The 20,551-nt window shown below is 41.8% G+C and overlaps 1 protein-coding gene across 11 annotated transcripts in view; it reads left to right on the top strand.

The window, feature by feature from the left end:
• Positions 1-20,551, top strand: part of LOC137107684 (serine/threonine-protein kinase BRSK2-like) — a 109,731-nt gene that overhangs the window by 45,828 nt on the left and 43,352 nt on the right. For all 11 annotated transcript variants that reach the window (XM_067491547.1, XM_067491520.1, XM_067491529.1 and 8 more), the window contains exon 2: positions 14,313-14,407. In XM_067491547.1, the coding sequence (XP_067347648.1) occupies positions 14,313-14,407 (95 nt within the window). The remainder of the gene's footprint in view (positions 1-14,312; positions 14,408-20,551) is intronic.

Genomic DNA, 20,551 nt, shown 5'->3' with positions numbered 1-20,551 from the left:
AGCCGAATCGTAGTTGTTATTGTTTTAATAGGAGTGTACAGTTTTTTAGGCAGAGGGGGCTGCAGGTGTATAGTTCACTGCTGCAGGTAAAGCTGTTACGCTCTCCACATTGGCCGATGCATGTTCGGGTCGTGATGCTTGTAGCGATGAACCTGCTCAGGTCATTTATTTCCACCCTTGCAGCCCTGCAGCCTGCACGGCAAGTTACCACAATCGGAAGATGTACAACCAGCCGAAACAACGCCCACGTGCAGATGTCACGTTACATTTGGTTTGGTTAGAGAGAGAGGCGGTTTTGTTTAGAAGTTTAGACATTGTGTCTGAAGTGACATATTTCTCTATTAATCCACAATCTTTCTCTAACCTTCAACAACTGATGGGAGAGTCTAAACACATCCATATTAACTGTAGTCACATGGAGTGGATGTTCGATGTGACATCAGATATTTAGATATAAAGATACTGGAGATGGTTGCATTACGGGTTTAATCCAACTAATACTGCGTCATACAGGAAGTATTTTTTTCAGGTGGAAAACCTCAGTCCTACTTTACCTTTCTTCTTTTTTTTCTTCTCCAATTTGTGGTCGTTCAGGTGTCACCTGTAAGAGAAGTGCTGTCAAAGCATATGCACACAAATCAGTTTCATTGTAGATGTTATTGCAGGGCTGGATTAACACTGAGTATGTTTGAAATGTAATATGCTGTGGTGGTGGTGGTGGAGGAGGCTCTGCTGGAAATAATTACCATTGGGCCCCATCAGGATGAAAAATAGTCAAGAGATTCCCATGAAAATTAGAAATCAGACGTATGGAGAAACAGCAAATGAATGGCACCAAGGGACGAGTGAAAGACTTAAAGTGAAAATCACAGACTCATTATTCTTTGAGTTCACGGCAGCATCATGCTGAGCAGAAGAGAGAAACACGCTTTCATACTTGTTTGTTGTCCATTTGGGATTTTAACAGGCTCCTGTTTCTCTGCTGTGTAATGAAGAAGTCTTGTAGTAGCAGCAGGTTCATACTGCACACTCCTCCACACTGTGGGCTGCAGCTTGGGGGGGGGGGGGGGGGGTGCAGCGGTGCTCCTGCCTCATGGGAAAACACAGAGTCAGTTCACAGTCTTAAAGATCGGATGCTGAAACCTGCTAATCAGCTGCTAAATAGAATCACATTGTTTTGCAGCAGTGTTGAGGTGGAATTTTACCTCTGTGTTCTGCACGTACTTGCACGGCAGACGTACGTCTCTATTTCTAAGGCCACAGACTATAAACCAGATCTGGAAAGTACTTTACCTGTCTGCTATTACTTTCCCCTACACAACAGTTGTTCCATTTGTCTGAACCTGAAATCACTCACTGCTGCAGTGGCATCTGGTGCTTCTGTGGAAACTGGCGGATTTGAAGTCCTGATACTTTTTAAATGAAGTGATGCTGCTTCAGATTCCCACACCACCTTAAAAAAAGAGTCTAACACTGTCATGTGGACTTTTGCAGCCCGATTCTTCAGCGTTCTTTCCTTCTTTCCCTTCGTCTCCCTTCATCATGTGGCTGAATGAGGACGTGATTTTTCCCCCAATCCTTTGTTTCTTCTTCTCCTCCTCTTACTCACATCTAGATCTTTCCCCTGCTCTCTCTCTCTCTCTCTCTCTCTCTCTCTCTCTCTCTCTCTCTCTCTCTCTCTCTCCCCAGTGGATTAATTACTGCGTGTTGCTGCTTCCTCCTCAGTCCTGTGAGTTAGATGAAACTAAAGTCATTAAAGTGAAGAGCTGAAAGATTTGCCTCAGTCCTCTGGTCATGACAGGATTTCCTTTTGATGGCAGTGAGGCAGACTCGTGGTCATTAGACTGACCGGAGAGCTTGTCGAGGGGAGTTTGCAGAGCTCCGTGTCACTGCAGCGTCCTTGTTTCTCATGCAGGAAGCTCTCAGTTAGCTGTGGAGAGAAACAGCATTTCTCCTAAACTGTAGTTAATGTGTGAAAAAGAGTGAATGGATGTTTTAACTCTGAGCTTTTTATATGCCAGAGATGGTGGAGGTTAAATTACTGTGGGTGTGTGTGTGTGTGTGTGTGTGTGTGTGTGTGAGAGCCCTGACCTCCTCTTGCTAATAGCCCTCTCAGTGGGAAGCTAAGTAACTAAGTCATCCACAGCAGGTTGTTGTAGCTGCTCACACACTCCTCTCTGCAGTGTCATCATAGCCCCCCCCCAGCAGAAACTACTCAGAGACCATGGTTTGTAGTGTGGTCCTGGTGCTGTGGTCCTGAAAGCTGCACGCCGCATTCAGCTCCTGTAGATACTGTAATTATCAACTGCCTGCAATTTGTCTTTACTTCATATTTATATTTTAGCCAATTCCACCTGTTTAAGAATGAAAGTTTTCCTTACTTCCATTTTTGTTTCGTCCCCAGCAAATACAAAAACATACAAGTCTACACACAGTGATTATAGATAATTTCAGTTCCAGCTCATTATGTAAAGTGGCTATTGAAAATCCAGATGGAGCAGCCCAAGAAATGGTTGGAGCGATGGACTGATGATTAAATGCATAACCCAACAATTAACAGTTGTTGTGCAGTGGATTGTCAGAGTTTCTTCCTGCTGTGGAAATGCAAATCCCACTTCCCTTAAGGTTCCTTGATGTTTGTTCATAGGAAAGCAACACAAATTAAAATCTATTTCTGCAGTTATTTAAAATGTTATTTAAATGACATTTCTGCTTCATGAGCGAACAGATGTCAGAATTGTCACCTGTTGTTAGAGTAGATGTGTTAGGAAGTGATTTTTATCCATCAAACCTTTGACATAGATTTTATCACTTTATTAATTATCTTCATGGTTACAGGCACAGTTTTTGTTTGTAATGTTGTAATGTCGGACATGTTTTCATGACGACCAGGAACCTGAAGAAACCCTTTGATCCTCTGCACAGTAGTTCTGTGATTCCTTTTGGCAAGATGAATTAAAAACCCATTGGCAGAGTAACTCTTCAAAAAAAGCTGCTGTAGTTCAATTTTCCGTCAACGCCAACAGTTTATGTGATGAATTATGCTTTGACAGGCAGGCAATTAGAAATATTGGAATGACAAACAACATTTTGACAGTAATTATTATCCATTCAGTTTTATAACAAATCACGTAACGCTCATGAATATTGCAAATATCATGGTGATAGGAGTGAAAACAGCTTTTTAAACTGTTTCTTAGTTTTTAAGTAGAAACTGTGAGAAAGGTGATAATTCTACAAAGTGTTAATTATTGTGCTCATAGACGACGTGGACTCTGGAGTGAATGTAAGAAGAGCTGGTTCTAATGTTTTGGCCAACCTATTTAGAAAAAGCATTAGAACCACTTTCTAATACAATAAATACATGGCTTTCTATAACGTCAATGCGTCGCAAGTAGGAAGTGACATGACTGTGTGTGGTGAGAGCAAAAAAACTCATCCACCACAATTTAAAGTATAGTATATATTTTAGGGAGCATTTAAACACCTGTGGCTCACAGGTTACAGGTTTGTTGCTCTAAAGGTCAGTTGGATTTCGCATTGTTTGAGTTATTTTGCTGTTGAATAGCTTTAGCTTGAATGGAGCTGGTCTGCAAAACACAGATCAGCAGTTAAGACTGGACTCGTTTGTGTTTGGGGAACAAAGTCCTACAGTGCAGACTTTTTCATATTTGTTTGTTGATTGAATAAAATATTGAAATATAAAGGACCGATGCATTTAAATATTTATTTAAATAAAATTATTGTTATATTATTTGAAAAACAAAAATGCTTAATGGGAAAACAATCTATAGATTAATTAATTTTTGAAACAGATTATTGTTATTGACGACCACAAAAAGGTTGGTGCAGCCCTAAAAATATAAATAATAATAATAATAATTCACATAATTCAAACCAAAATCAATGAATCAGAGGCAGAAATATCCTCAATATCCATGTGTGGCTCAGTTTGACTCACATGTTGTCAGTCGACCTTCTCAGCTGCTTGATCTTGCCGCATTTTACTGAAAGTAGGACACACGAGACGTTTCTGTCAGTGCCGATGGTGCAAATTGATGAACTTAGTGAGGGAATAACAGCAAAACAAACCCGTGTATGAACATGTATTTAAAGAAACACATTCATCTCCATCTGCTGCAGTGTGTGTTGTGCTCAGTAGTGATGGCATCCAGCATCACTGCCTCCTCTCATATGACCTGAACACTGCAGGAAGCCTATCACTCCGCCTCTCCCTCTTGAGGCTTGACCTGCTTTCTTGGCCCTTCCTTGTCCTCCCCCCACCTCGTTCTCTACATGGGCCGATGGAGGGAGAAGAGGGAAATAAAGCAGGAGCTGGTTTTATTAATTACTTCATTAATGGAGAAAAGACAAGCTGCTGGTTTATTTAGATTGTGGAGAAGAAAGGAAGGAGGGAAATTCAATGGGATTCATATTATCAGGGGAGAGACAGAAAGGAGTGAGGAGGGAAATGTTGGAGGAGGGGAGGTTAACCTTGACACACATATCTGGATGCACAGTGTGTTTATAAGCAGCAGGGAGAAATGAATTCACACAGAGCAAAAATAGACTGAATTTACAGGAGTTGAGCACAAATCGCATAGAGCGGATTGGATGTTGGAGCTGAGTGTCACCATCATCTGTTGCCAGGTAGATTTCTGTGCTCAGTGCTAAACTATTGGTCTCTTCTTCTTCTCTGCTCTTTCCTCTTGCTCTCTGCCGATTGAACTGCTTCCTGCTCCCGCGCTTTGAAAACAGGTCAGCGGCTCTCATGTCACAGAAGAGGGTTTTTCATCACGTTATTTTCTGTTTTTACGACAGGAACATTAATATTATACTTCCTGCTGCTGCTTGGTGACACACATCCCTGATTGTATTGTTCTAAACTCATCCAAAGCTATAGAAAGAAGGGACTACACAGCTGGTATATTTCTGGATTTACAAAACACTTTAACACTGACATTCAAATTAAAAGAGTTAAAAAGCTGTGGAGTTGGAGGTGTTGGAGCTATTTGGCAGGAAGGCAGGAAGCATTATGTTCATATAAATAACGTAGATTCACAGCTTTTAGGGTGAAGTGTGGGGTTAAACTAGCCTCATGCTGGCTCCATTGCTTTTTTTATGTCTCTAAATGACCGAGGTAAGACTGTAAAACCCGATCGAAAAATTCGATTCTAGTGAATTAATCAACAAAGGCCTGTTTTTGTACACACAACCTATACTGAAGTAAAAATGCAGTAATTGTCTAAAATGACTCCACTGCAAGTAGAAGTGAGACTCTAGTCAAGTTGAAGTACTAAGTATGTGCTGTAAAAAATGTCCTTTTAAGTCTCTGGTCTTGAGGACACTAGCAACAATGACCAAGTCAGATCTACTCTCTAAAAACAAGAACATGTGTTTTGAGTTACGATAACGTTTCTGCTAGAAATACATGTATTTTTATTTACCATCCACTTCAATTACTGGCATTAAATAACAAAGGTTTTAAAGTTGACTACTCAGAAATATTAAGTTGCTCCAAATAGTTTTTCCAATAATTTTTTCCATAGAAGAAAAAATGACGAATTGACGAAAGCTGCCATGTGTTTCATGATTAGGGAAATTAAGAAATTTTCAGGCCTTATGTGACAGAAGCATTTCAGAACTTTATATCCTGTGTATGGAATTGTTGTACTTATATAACTACTGATGCATTAATGTGCAGACATCAGTGGTTATTAGTTCATCAGAGTTGTTTTAACAATCTGCATCTGCAGAGTGAAGCTGTCAGAGACGCTGAGGGGAGGAGATGGAAGCATTTTTCCCTCTGAACTGTAGTAGAGAGAGTGAAAAAAGGCCTTGACGGGAGTGAAGCGCCTCTGGCCACAAACCTTCACACGTCCTGCTTCTTCACTGCAAACATCAATCAAAAGACATGTCTTGAAACTGTATTAAAAAAACGACACAGCTGTCCAAGCAAACCTCGACCATTTCAAACTCAATATTTCTTCACTGGTCTGGAACCACAACGGGGCGGCTGAACACTGTGCGATGCTTAATTCATGGTATGAAATCAATGTTCTGGCCGATCTCTGCCTGCGTGTGATTCCATTAGCCTCGGTGGGCAGCTCGTGACAGCCACGACGTCTCCCAGGCCTCGGTGCTGGGACGGCTCAGCCTCAGTGGGAAACCAGCAGCAGCAGTTAATCAATGTTGCAGAGCAGCAGGGGGGCATGGCATCAAATGACTGACAGCAGAGTGGGCAATTACAGAGCTGATGGAGGATTAATCAATATCTTTTTGGTTGATATGTAGGCAGGGAAATAAAAATGTATCGACTGGTGTGTGTGTGTGTGTGTGTGCGCATCATCATTAGTTGTGAGAGCTTGTCTCTGGGTGTGCAGAGTGAATGAAAAGGATGTTCCTCATGTCTGTAATAAGATGTAAATAGGCCAGAGCTCAGCTACGGTGACTGACATGTCTGATTCCAGTGTGAGACGCAGCAGCTCATCAGTCTTGTCGGACAGATACAGACGGCTCACTGACAGCCGGGAAACTCCATCATTCTTTGTTGTTCTGAAGTGGGAGGAATTCCCTTTCAAAAGTTTCCTCTCAAGTAATTTGTTGACACTGTTGGTCTGTGTTGTGGTCTTCAGTTAGAAAACCCCTGTGCCCTAAATGTACAACTAAGCTGAAAAGAAATGAATTGTGATCTTGTCTGATTAAAAGGTCATTATGAGCTAAAACTGATACTTAGTTGTAGAAAGTTGGTCTGTGCTGACATGACCACGGGTTCAGTAGAAGCAAGTTCGCCACTTTGGTTGTACGAAGTAGTTGGTGGTGGAGTGAAAACTGAATCAGAATCTAAACATAAACTATTAAAACTGCTCAGTGTTTTAAACGTTCTGTATTCGGCAGGATTTGAAAGCTGGGAACTAAAGTCTCCTTTTGCAGTGTTATACACACAAACTTTGACTTGTTATCAAAGAAAACACACATCATTACATTAGGTTATGCAGAATTCTAGTTAAGATATGAACCGAGCAAGTTGAAAAAATAATTATTAGTGGTAAAACTGTGATAGAGACTCAGACGCTGCACTTTCTAACACAGTTGCTCATCGTTGGAAGCAGTTATTAAACCAGGACAGTTACACAGAATGGATTTTCATATCTGCTGTTTAGTTGCTACAGTTTTCCTTTCCGCCTCATTCCTGTCGTCTGTCTCTCTACTAACATCTGGTGGTGGGCTCTTTAGTGTAGGACTTTGCAGCCCGCCGAGCATGTCAGAGGATTCCTGAGCTGTCGTGGTGGATCAGACGACTCCTTCAGTTGACACTTCCTGCAGTTACAGTTGTTGTTTGTGGTAACAAACCTCATGCAGTTCCATTGATGTGAAGCGAGCAGAAACCAACATGTTCCTATTCATAGTTTAATTAGCTGGAACTCTCCTGTCTGGCTCCTGCTCTTCTTTCTTTTGGCCTGAAGTCACTGATGCGTAGTCGGCTGCAGCACGGTTATTATCTGCCCGCTGTAAAGACTCTTTCTCACATGCAACACTCACCCAGTGACTCTGTTCCTCGGCTGTCAGAAGTCTCTGCCTGAAGTGCTTCAGAGGACCAGTCTCTGCACCACAGGCTTCCCCTGGTCGCTTCCACTCCAGTGGCTGAGTGTGTGGGTGGCTGACTGGGGCCTGCAGGTCTAGGAGACCTAAGCGCAGCATGATTGAAGAGATTCCTCACAGAACCAACACAGAAAAGAAGATATCTCCCAGCACGTCCCTCTGAGCTTCTTCGGCTCTGCTCAGCAGCCGTTCTTTGTGCACGTGACCAGTCCTGCACTTATTCTAGTAAAATAATAAAAACACTACTTAGAAGATCAACAAACTCCACCTACGTGGTTTTATAGCCGCTCTGTCATCACGTAACCTAACAACATGTGTAGATCATGGATGATGACTGAATCTTCTCCATCCTCTGAGGAAACTTGGGAGATGTGTTGAAACGCTCTGTAAAAGGACAGTAAGTGGAATGTGAAGGAAACAAACTCGCTAAATAAAAAAGTCAGGAGAGAGGAAAAGAACATAAGAGATAAAAATCTGATAATACCTAGATAGATAGATAGAAAGTGGATTTTAAAATATTGATTAAGACCATGTGAAAGTAAAGTTGATCATTAAGAGAAACGATTTTATAGTAAATGTACTAAGATTTTTATGCTACTTGAAGGTACTTCAACACTTTGGTTAAGGTTAGAGGAAGGTGGTGGATTATTAAACTCTGTGGCTGAGGTGACATTAACCAAGCTTCATCAGGCAAATGTTGTCTGGCAGCACGTTATCGATGCGTTCGGTATCAACGTATTTGTTGCCATTGAGCTTAGTTTTCAACACATTGCTGCTATGGTAACAACTCACTTAGCAGTTGTGTTTACTGTTGCAGTTTGGTTGAATAGAAATGTGTTTTTTAAGAGGCAGGTGGGACCATGACAAACTCCTGATCCACCTCAACTGTCTTTGGGCACAACACTGATCCCCAAGGGGCAGGTGAGCAGCTCGCATGGCAGCCACTACCATCAGTGTGTGTGTGTGTGTGTGTGTGTGTGTGAATGGGTGAGCGAGAAGCATCATTGTAAAGCGCTTTGGATAAAACGCATGCAAAATGTTTCTCTGCTCGTGTGTTGCCTTCCACCTTCACATACACGGATTCATTATATAGATCTGTGTTAAACTAGCACTGGTGGGTTTTTCAGTCTGTGTCACAACTGGATCGTCTCACATTCATGGCTGACATTTTGAGGTTCCCTTCACATTTCACTGCTGATGTCCAAAACCGATGATGCACACGACAGCCCGTCCACTCTGAGAGCACTGTTTGTCACATTTCGGGGTGCAAGTGCGTGAGTGGTGAAGGTCAGTCAAAGCACACAACCCAGAGCTGTCACCACTGATTAGGCTGCAGCACAGAGCTCTGCAGGATCTGTTCAGGGTTTTCTGTCTTTTGTCTGTTCGTTCACACACTGCACCAGCTCTATAGCAGCCTGCTCTCCAGTTTCAGGACTCATGTTTGTCACATCACAGGAGAAACCTTTCAGGGAGATTCCTGACACCTCCAGCCTGCTGGTCTTCTTTGTAAGAAGTTCAACTATCGAGGTAAACTTTTTATCCCTGCTAGACCAGAAACATACTAAACATATTTAGAAAGACGGAATTCAGGACCTGGATGTCACATCCTGCAGAGCTGGGCAGCCATGGGGACTCATCTGGTCTGTGAACCCAGCAAGCTCCTTAGTCGAGTCAGGTTGATTCCTTTTTAAAAAGAGAAATTGGTCTTTGCTTTCCAAGATCCGCATTCCAAAGAGAAACGGAATAAATGTGTTGATCTACTGTCCACACAGTGACCTTTTGAGATTATTGGTGCTTCCCATGACCTGAACGTTAAGGAACCATGTGAGGCTTCAGTATCATGATCTATTATGTATATAATTGCAGGAATAATGTCTTATCTCAGGTTGTGAAATAAATACTCAATTTACCACCTGCGATCAACATTAATGCCGGTTACCTAGCAACCGAGGATACCCTTCTCATAATGCCAAGCTACAGTATTCGACCTATACGATATTATTATTATTATATCATTGAAACATACAGGAATGAGACAAAAAATGACAACAGTTATAAGTTCCAGACGGATGAGAAGTATTAATAGAGTTGATTTGAGAAAGACGTCCTTTTTGCGAAATACTAGTCAAAAAAAGCACAGACACAGACTCTGTTTTATCCACCATCCAACTCAGAATAACAAAGCTCATTTTTCAGTTGCTCCAAAACAAGTCGGCGTCTCCAAAGCTGGTTGTGGCTGCTCAGCTAACTGCAGCCTGTATGTAGTGAGTGCTTTAAGGTGAGGGTGTGTCAAAAGCCTCGAAGTGACTGTTAAATGCTTGTTAAATTGTTGTTGTAACAGTTAAAAGATCTACGGTTAGAACAGCGTTTCTGAAATGAGCAGAGTTTATTTAGGATTTTGGAAAGTTTGTGTAATTCACTTCTAGTAAAGAGACATCGACTTAACTTTTTCCTAAACCAGCTCGTAATTTTTGATTCTATGGTTACCAAACAGTTAAAATCTGCACGTTAGGACGTCTCTCTAGTACAGTTCCTGTTGGGGCCGACACTCAGTGGTCCAGCATTTGTTGGATTGGCTGTGTGCATGGATGCTGTGTTTTTCAGTCATTGAGTGTGTGACAGCACATACAGTGAGCTGCTTCCACCCGCAGTACCTGGAACTGGTCCTTACAGTCCTCATACTGAGGGTTCTCAAAGTGAGTGGACGCAAAAAACAAGCACATGTCTATAGGACAACACGTCTATAATCAGTCCACGGTGAACCTGCCCTATGTGTTGCTTGTCTTGTCATCACATTCAGCTGGATGAGCTGAAAAAAGAACATGTCTGCTGGTTTGGTGCAAAGTGAAATTAGCTTTCAGTCGTCAGAGCTGTTCGTTCTTATCAGTGCCGTCTGCCTCTGCTGGGGAACTGTTGATCCTCTGAGCTGGTTCTTTAACATCTGTAAAAGAAAAACTTCAAGAGAAACGGATTTACTTTAAACACCTTAATGTCATGGTAAAGTCCTGCTACTGAACTCCTCCAAAACCACTTAAAGCGAGAGGCCACAAATAAACCTAAAGGAGAATAAAAAGAGCAAAAGTATCAGCAGCTCGGTTTCAACAAACAGATGTCATTGCACAGTAGGTGCAAAGCGGTGATTATCTTTGCAAACGTTTTGCAAATGTACCTGACACTGCATCAACTTATTAGAAACATAATTAAGAGAATGTTGTCTACAAATTTCAGGAGGTGAGTGAATTTTCAGGGGTTAATATTAATGTAGTGTTGATTATTTCATTGTTTGACTGTCAGACACATGAAACTCTGCCACTGCCACAATCTGCCGACTTTCATGAACTCACTGAGTTATTTCTAATAAAATAGACGATTCTAGATGTGAAAATTTCAGCGATTATTACGTTAGGACCTAATTTTGAGCAAGGTAATGGTTGTAATAACTGGGAAACACAATGAAAAATGTCCAAGTGTTTTTATGATTGGATCAGAAACATATTGTAGCTGTCTGCTCAGAAAGCGCACTCACGTTTTGGTATCACAGGAGTAATTATGAGAGCAGGAGATTATTGGAGCACAAATGTGTTTTTAGTGGAGATAAATCACCCTCCCAGTCCTCGCTGGGCCTCCTCACAGAAACAGTGTGTGGAAACATTAGAGTACATAATCTGACTTTTCTATTTCATCTGGGACTCAGTGAAGCCATCAATCACTAATATTGCCTTTGTGTTTGCTGTATGTCGAGTGCGAATTGATGTGTACGTAGTGTCACATGTTGCTTCACTTTGGTGACACCTGAACCTCGAGCACAGTCCGTCTCCATCTCAACGTTCCTCGGCCTCAGAGTGACATTCAGCACATCTGCAGTGACGAAGCAACCAACAAAACTACAGATCTATTTCACTGTGCGTCAGATCTCAGGTTTCTTGTTTGATAAATATTATATTTGGACATTAGAGCGGACTCTTTTGTCTTTCCCAAAGCAGTGCATATCTAACTTTATTATTATTATTATTATTATATTTCTTTTAATTGAGGAGCTGGGCAATCGGAGGGGTCAATGTCTGCGCCACGATTGCTTGAGAACTGTCTGACAAACCAAACTGATAACAGATGATGTAGGACAGACAGACCCTGGTATGAACATATGGTCAAATGGTTTTATGTGTAAAACCTGTTGCATGAAAGCTAAACATGATTAGATGGCGAAACTGGTGTCAACTGTGTATTTACAGCATCTGTGTATTTGACCATATTTACATGCAGCTGTACATATTCAGTAAACAGTTCAGTTATTTGGTAAAAATATCAGCATTTGTTCACAATATTTTATCGCGATCACATCTTTTCCAGGAAAACATAGATGACCCACACAATGCAGTGTCCTGAACGCACCTCACCTGCAAGATGCAGCAGACCTGCAGATAATCACAGAAACAAAATGAATCATAACATTCGCACAATAAATCAATAATGAATAATAGTTTACCATGTTATGGACCTGAATCTGCATTATGATGATGTTGAATCAGAGGAGTTACCAGGCTTGTTTGATGGACATGGTCACAAAACCACATTCTAATGATTATTGGTGTATTGGGATTTTCCTGCTTGTATGACAAGTGAACTAGACCAACGTTAGTTTTTGTTATCATTTCTATTCCCATCGACATTGTTAGTTGATAAATTCTGATTGATAAATTTTTCCAAGTAACTTTGGTTAAATTAAACCACATTTCTAACTTTGGCAGCTTTGTTGTGCTTCAACTTCTTCCATTCTGAAAAAGCTGCTTCCCCAACACTGGTTTCGTTACTGGACATTAAAAAAATGAAATTGAAGCTGCACCAATCAATTCTGTAATGAACTGGATCCACAAAAAGCTCCTCCAAAAAGTTGGAAAAGCTGAATGACTGACCTTGAAATGTATTTCTTACAGCTGACATTTGTTCCACCGGATCCGTCAAACCTTAGCTCTGACTGGTTTCTGCTGAGACGCATGTTGGTCGTCTCCCCAGCTGCTCTCTAACTGTGTCTGTCCTCTAAATATCATGTTCAGCCATTCGATTCATGATGATCTTCAGCTCTGGTTCTTCAGGATTTCCTGCTCAGCCACCTTCTTGCTCCTTCTCTTTTGTGCCACTTTTCCTCAGAGGGCCGTGTTACCTTTCAGTACCACTCAGAACTTGTAACGCACACACACACACACACACACACACAGAGAGAGCAGCCTTTCATGGCTTTCCCGGCCCTGTGTTATGGTAAGCAGCTGTAGCTGTCCTTGAGCTGCTCTAACAACAAGATCAGTGAAACCCGGTGAATGTCGCCGAGAATGCCATTTCACTTCTAACTGGAGACTTAAAAGAGCCCCCGGGCTGCCATATTGGTCCAAACACCCCTGCTGCTCACAGCGCTACGAGTTCCCTGCGAGGGCCCGCGGGAAATTGCCTTTCAAATAGCGAGGCGCTCATCGTCTGTGAAATATATGTGCAGTATGAAGTAATGAAGAGGTGCGTATGCAAGGTGGCATTTCCAGTGGAGTCAGTACAAAGTAAAATATGCTCCCTGGTGTCAGAGCTTAGACAGAGATGGATGGAGCCATTGTGGCGGACCGCTCACGTCAGGTAAGCTCTCAAAAGTGCACAACGGAAAGGAGACTCGGGAGTTGCAGAATGAAAGTCGTCTGCATTTTTATCCTCCTGTAAAGTGACAAACAACGTACAGCGGGGAGTTTGCAGTGACAGCTACACACAAGTCATTCAGCTTCTTTAACATGGATTCTGATGCTGTGCTCCAGTGAACAGTGACAGGATGTAGGGGGAGTTTTTTCTCTGCCCATGTCTGTTGTGTCAGAGAGGCAGCAGGCACTAAACAGATGATGTGAATGAATTCATAAAATAAAAGATTAATCTTAGCAAATCTGGGTATTTGTCCCACTTGGAAACTGATCCCAAATGAATCCGGCTCTCAGAATTCTCCCTGCTTTTCAGAAATGTCCCTGTGCTGGCACAGTTTTACCTGCTGGTACAGAATTTACACGGTGCGAGTGATTGCATATTAATCCACCTGCTCTATGTTCTGCAATCTGACAAACCGAGAGCGATAACAGACTCTGCAGAAATTTCCCTTGAAGTATAGACTGTCCTGACCTTTATCAGAGCCCCAGAAGGAAATTCTGCTTTTCTGGTTGTTTGTGTTAAACCGTGTGTATTTCATCAATCTTTCCAACCAGAAACATTCTGCACCTCATACACAGGCTGTGGCCCCCTGACCTCTGAAGGCCTGTTCACTAATTCAGCCCACAGAGTAAAAATGGTAGTGATGGTATTTGCTTGCTGGAATAATTCAAAACATTTGTCCACGTCATATTTAAAGTCCTTACAGTTTGATTCTACACTGAGCTCTAATGCAACCATCTGTCCAGTACCGTGGTTTCAGCTCCATCACATAAGCTCGGTAGATATTTTATCAATCCCTGAAAGGAAATGTTTGTGTTGGAGTAACTGTTACACATAATGATACAACATACACACACAATGAAAAGTTATCAATAAAGTAAAAATTGAATATTAAATTAATGAATGAGACCTTGAAAAGCTCTTCTTGCTGAGTTAGAGAGATATAGTTGAATAAAATAAAGAACGAAAGAAGAAAAATGTTACCAGCACCTCTGTCAAGCTGACGGACTCTGACTGGATGTGAATTTGTGTTTCAGGTCTGGTGAAGCTGGGCATCCACTGTGTCACATGTCAGAAAGTTGCCATAAAGATTGTCAACAGAGAAAAGCTCAGCGAGTCTGTTCTTATGAAGGTAAGACGGTCCTGTGTTTTCTGTGTGTGTGTGTGTGTGTGTGTGTGTGTGTGTGTGTGCGCGCTAAACTTTGCAAAACCTGTAAATTGTTGCTATAGAAGCTTCAGCTCTTTAAAAGGGAGCAGTGTTACTGCTACATTGAATTTCTTATGATCTAATTTTACTCTTTTCTGTTGGCTCATTATTTTTGTTTTTCAAAAATGAAAGACACAACCCATCAGATACGAGGGTGGAGCAAAGCATGTTTTTCTTTTTTTTGTTCATTGCTTCCTAATGAAGGGGTGAATATCACCTCACAAACCTCATTTTGTCATTTTTGCAAACATTTGTCAAACTCTACTAAGTGATGCAATAGTTAAAGGTATTAAAGTTAAACAGTTAAAGGTAGGTTCTTATATTTGCTCTGATATTAGTAACTATAATTAATTCAAGATACTAATATTTGAGCAAAATCAGTTTGTCATTATCAGGATTCATGCGCAGCAAAATGTTTCTTCCCCTTTTCTCGTCCGTTTGTGTCGTCTTTTCAGTGGAGCTGAGTCCTTCCTCGACCTGTAGGTCTGTCTGAGTTTAGGGGGGTTGCCCAAGCAGCAGCTCCCTCTAATCCTTTCTGCCTCAGTCCTATTTTAGAAGATGCTAGGGCTCTGTTGTCATGGCAACAGGCAGCCATTGGCTCAAGTGATGCCCATTGTGTTTTCACACTATCCAGAGGAACAAGTCACATAAAACCACATATTAAAAAAACACCTGTCGGGATTTGGTAGAGCAGCATGTTTAAAACATGATGTATCCCCCGCCCCTGGCATTTTGAAGACCCCCATTTTTTTTGACATTTTCATGCAGCTCCAGGGTTTTACTTCATTGTTTTATTTTTGTGCTGCATTTATCACAAACTTTGCATAGCGTCGGATGTTTCTGTTGAGGTTTTTGCATATGAATGAATCCTCTGTTCACACATTTACATTTCCCCTGTTCGCTTAACACAGGAACTTGAATTATTATCATATAAATACATGTTTTTCTTTTCAGATCTTTATTCACAGCTGGTACAGTTTATATCCATTTCTTGAAGCTCTTCTATTGGCTACACAAAAGACTGACAGTGTTTCCTCTGCGGCGTGTTGTGTTTTATGTTTCTGATGAACATTGGAGTTTATATTGAACTGACAAAGATGGACAAAGGCTGACATGTTGCAAGGCTGTGACAGAGGAGACACTGTTTGTTGCACAACAGTGAGTGTTGTAAGCATTACAATAATCCAACACTGACTGTGCTCAGAGTGTGTGTGTGTGTGTGTATGTGTGAGCGCACGTGAGCACTACCAGCCAACCAATCAGCAGCCTGACGGAAACGTGAATGAGCTGTAAACTGACCAACACTGTTTGTCCCAAAATAATATCAAATTTCATGTCCTCTGTGTTGTCAGATTTTGAATCCTGTGCTATAAAAATAGCATCAAATATTTCTCAAAGTGTTAATTGTTAGTGTTAAGCATTCATTAAAAACATCTATTGGGAAATATAAATTTACACACTTCAGTCTGGATTGAAGCGGTGGAGCAACCGAACTTCAGATTGACATGCTGCTAATTACCTCTTACTCCTTAAATTTACATTCCAGTGCAACTAAACTGCAATTGCAAATTGCTTTTAAGGGAGAACGCTCACAGCGTGAATTGTCTTTCACTGAAATGAATGAAAAAACAAGCAGGTGGTTGAGGAGGATACAGACAACAAGACTGTGACACTGCAGACGTGAGTTCATCTTTACAGTTGTGTGTGGTTTAGGGCACAGAAGCATTTTATTTATGGTTACAAAGATGATGAAAGTGTAAAGGTTAAGACGTTGAAATCAAATGCCTTCGTGTGGATGTCCACTTAAGATCTGGAGCAGCATTTGTGTGCTTTTCCTATTAAAGCTGGATGTTTTCAGGTCCTGACAGGTAAAATGCTTTTGGATTGACTGAAATATTGGTGGGGGAAGGTGAAATGCAGTGTAAGAAATGTATTTTGTTTGTTTATTATAGTCTTTTAGCCTTAAGCATGAAAAGGTTCTAAAAGAAGTTTCCTTCTTTTTACATTTACTATTTGTCATTTTGGACACAGAATGATGCACACAGTCAAAATACTGTGCATGTTCTTTCAAGCTCTGTGTGTGTGTGTGTGTGTGTGTGTGTGTGTGTGTGTGTCAGAGAGATTCCTGCTGAGATGAGCAGCCTGACATTTCCAGTGTTGCTTCAGATACCAGCACCTTACATGGGCGGTGGCGTCACCCCGCCTGGCACACAGTTGTCAAACCTGGCATTTCCAGCAGAGCCTCACGGCCGCTGATGTGAGGTGTCGTTAGAGGAAGCACAGGTGGAGGAGGCTGAGCAGCTACTGCAGTTTGAGCAGCTAACAGACAGGACAGCTACAGCTTAGCAGGAGCGGAGTCTCACACAGCATCACACTATAAAAATGAACAAATACAGAATGCACAATGAAAAACGAGAATTGAGTTGCGAAAACATAATATATAATAAATATAATAAATAATACATATACTAACCAAAGCTAATGTGTTCTGTGTTGCCACATAAAGTGGTTAGAATCGGCTCCACCTATACAACAGTGACCTTTGACCCTTCGTTTTTATTAGTTACTCTACATTTTGCCATAATTAATATAATCGGTACTGTTCAAAATAGATTTGCGACCATCACCAAAACATTACACAGAGATATGTCATTCAGCATTGATCAGTTTGACTGTAATCACACATATATATTGAATTATTGCTTATTTGTGTATTGTCCTCTGAACGTCACTTGTACTTTGCAAATAATTACAATCAAAGCGTTTTAAACGGTTTAAACAATGGTGTGTGTGTGTGTGTGTGTGTTTGTGTGTGTGTGTTTGTTTGTGTGTGTCTGTGGCCCTGAGGGAACACTTGTGTGGTGAGCATGAAAGTGTAGGTCCAGCATGTAGGAAAGTGTGTGTGTGTGTGTGTGTGTGTAAGATTAAATCTCTTTTTCCACTTGAAGTGCAGCAGATTGTGTGTCTGAGCTCTTCGGAGGTCGAACGCGGCCCTCTCATGCCTGACCGGACTCATTTCATCTTCACAACGACTGACTGCTTGTGTTAATGGTGTCAATACCGACTTCACTGTGTTGATTCTGTCTAGTGCTTCTGCAGCATGAAGTGTGTGTGTGTGTGTGTGTGTGTGTTTGGTCTCACACCTGGTGCTGCTGTAGGGAGGATGAGTTACCACATCCGTGCTTGTTTTATATTAGTAATTATCACAGCAATTACAATTAAAATAACAAGTAACGGAACTGACTGTGAACTTAAATCTGAATTTAATCAATAGCTTTAGCAATTCGATCATAAATACTCAGTGTAACAGTAGAAAACAACAATCGTACAGTTTCAATTATCGGAAAACTGCAAGTGACTGAAGAAGGAAGTGTGTAAACTTGGTGTAATAATCTGTCTTTGAACAGTTCTGGCTGTGTGATGATGACGGCTCATGTTTGTTGACCTGCTGAACTTCTTAATGTCAGCAGTTCATGTAAACAGCCACAGAAACACCATCGGGCTTCGGTACAGCAGCAAGAGTGTTAAGAGTTCCAGCATATTTCTACTGTGATCCATCCAAACCATGATCTCGCCTATGTCATCCAGGTTTGATTATCCGAAGGTTGAAAGATTTCAATCTTCACATAATCTGGTCTTGGGCACCAAAATGTCTAGAGCTGTCTCTGCGTCCCAACATGTGATTGTCTGTGGCGGCGACCACAACAGGATGAGCTGAGAAGCTACATTCACTTCCTCTTCCTTTATCTTTTTCTTCCTCCCAACACTTTCCATTTCTCATCGCCTCTATTCTGCTCTTTCCTTTCTACCCCTCACTTTCTTGTCCTGTGATTCCCTGCTCCTCTCTCTCTCTTTTACCTTTGTCTCCTTTCTTTCTCTTTTTCCTGTCTTGTTTTGGCTTGAATCCTCTTTTCTTCTCTTTTCCTTTTCCTTTTTTTTTCTGGTGTTGTTTCCTGAAATCCCTGGACCTTCTGTCTCTTTTGCCAAATCACATGAACGCAGTAAACATAAACGCAACGCAGCGTTGGTGGAATTGCATCGCCGCTGTCTGATTGTGATTCGAGGCCGGAGCTGGGCCCTTATCCTCCGCTCTTCCAGGATTACCCAGATGTCATTGCAGCAGATGGCGGTTTGATTACCGAGCGGCTGTTCCAATTTATCACCCCTCGTGCCCCTCAGCTCTGTACCGTGTTTCAATTAAATAGAGATTTGGAAGCAGCGCGCTGTTCCCAGAGTCAATCGTCGCAATTCATTAGGGGAACCAGCACGCATGGACGCATCTACTGGAGGAGAGTGTTGGTGTGAGTCAGGGGCTGTGAGCCCCTCAGTGGCTGGAGGGAAATTGGTATCACTAGGACGTGAAGTGAGACTCGCCAGGGACTGAACACTGGCTTTACTGGAAAACTCAATAAGCATCCTACCAACACTGTTGCTGTTCAGCTGTCAATCTGTGATCTTTGGCTTCCAGGGACCATGACACACTCCAAGCCAATGCATTCAAGAAGTTTGAGAGGATACTTTTGTGTTGGGCGTTTTCCTCAAAGCTTAGTGACTCATAGTTGGAGCAGCAGAAATCTCCTAAGTACAAAAGTCTGAGGAAATGTTTGTTTCTTTGAAGGTACGTTTTTCCAAGGCTTCGCAAATAAAGCCTTGTTTCAGTTACACCTTAGGGTCCCACCCAGGACAGGTCTCCAGTCCGTCTCAGAGCCAACCCAGAGAAACATACACGCACAGAAGATCATTCACACTCACATTCACACCTACAGGCAATTTAGAGTCAGCAGTTAACCTAACATACATGTGCTTGGACTGTGGGAAGAAACGCAAGCAGGCACAGTGAGAACATGCAAACTCCACACAAACACAAAGGAAACAGCCGGTTGGGGACGTGAACTGTCTAGCTGTGCGGCATCAGCGCTAAACGCTCCAACACCGTCCTGTACAATATGTGCATAGTGATAGAGATCAAGGATGCAGCTCCCTAACTTTAAAGTTAGTGTGTGTGTGAGTGTGTGTGAGGGAAAGACAGGCAGACACAACAGATTATTTCCAAGCTGTTTTCAGACTCGCAATGGAACTTTCAATTTAAGACATCGTCCTTAAGAGCATGTGGGGACATCAGTGACTAAATGTTGTCTGTCCCAACAGAATCTGGGTTTCTGTGACCCAGTGGTCACAGAATCGGGCGATTGTCTATGTGGTTTCCATTCGTTGTGCATTGCTCTCCTCTGAAAGTGTCTCAGTGTGTTTCTGAGCTGTGTCGCAGACTTGACTCATTCTGAATTAAGACATTTGGTGCTGCAAGTCCTGATTCACTGACCATATGGAAGATCTTCACAGATAGGTCACATCAATCTTTCCCAGCTGTCTGATTTCACGCTTAGCTTTGAGTCATTGCCGCTCATGTGCCAGAAATTTCTCCAGTGAAGGGTACAAGTCTGTGCACATCCCACCTGACCCGGCTCTCCACGCCATCTGACCGCTGCTGTCGTGATGAATTGATTTCACATCGTCTGCCCATGGTTTTATCACCAAGACTTTTCGGTTCTAAGTTGTGTTTTGTTTGCATGCAGTGAAGCATAAGTCCACTGGTGTCACATTTCTCAATTCATAAAAAACAAACTGGCTTTCTCCACCATCTGTGCCGCAGTTGCAGCATTATTTGAGGGACTTCTGACAGATAAGGAGAGCAGCATCATGGGGACAGTTCACAAAGTAACTAAACAAGATGGCAGGATTTAGCCCGAATTAAATGTGTGAATTTGTTTTATACGTGAGGTAAAGGACAAATCCTGGTCAAAAATAACTCCAAGGTTCCTTGCAGTAGTACTGGAGGCCAGACTTATGCCATCTAGACTAATGATATGGTAAGACAGCATATTTCTGAGATTTGTAGGTCCAAATACTATGTATGACTTCAGCTTTTAGAAGTAAAAAATTGTGGGACATCCGGGCCTTTATCCAGGCCATCACCTGGTTCCATAGATAAATATAGGTGGGTATCATCAGCATAGCAGTGGAAATGTATGTAGTGTTTTCTAATAATGTTGCCTAAAAGAGACATATAAA

This window comes from Channa argus, chromosome 2 (genome assembly GCF_033026475.1).
Source record: "Channa argus isolate prfri chromosome 2, Channa argus male v1.0, whole genome shotgun sequence".
Lineage (NCBI taxonomy): Eukaryota > Metazoa > Chordata > Actinopteri > Anabantiformes > Channidae > Channa > Channa argus.
This window is presented reverse-complemented; position numbering and strand designations above follow the sequence as displayed.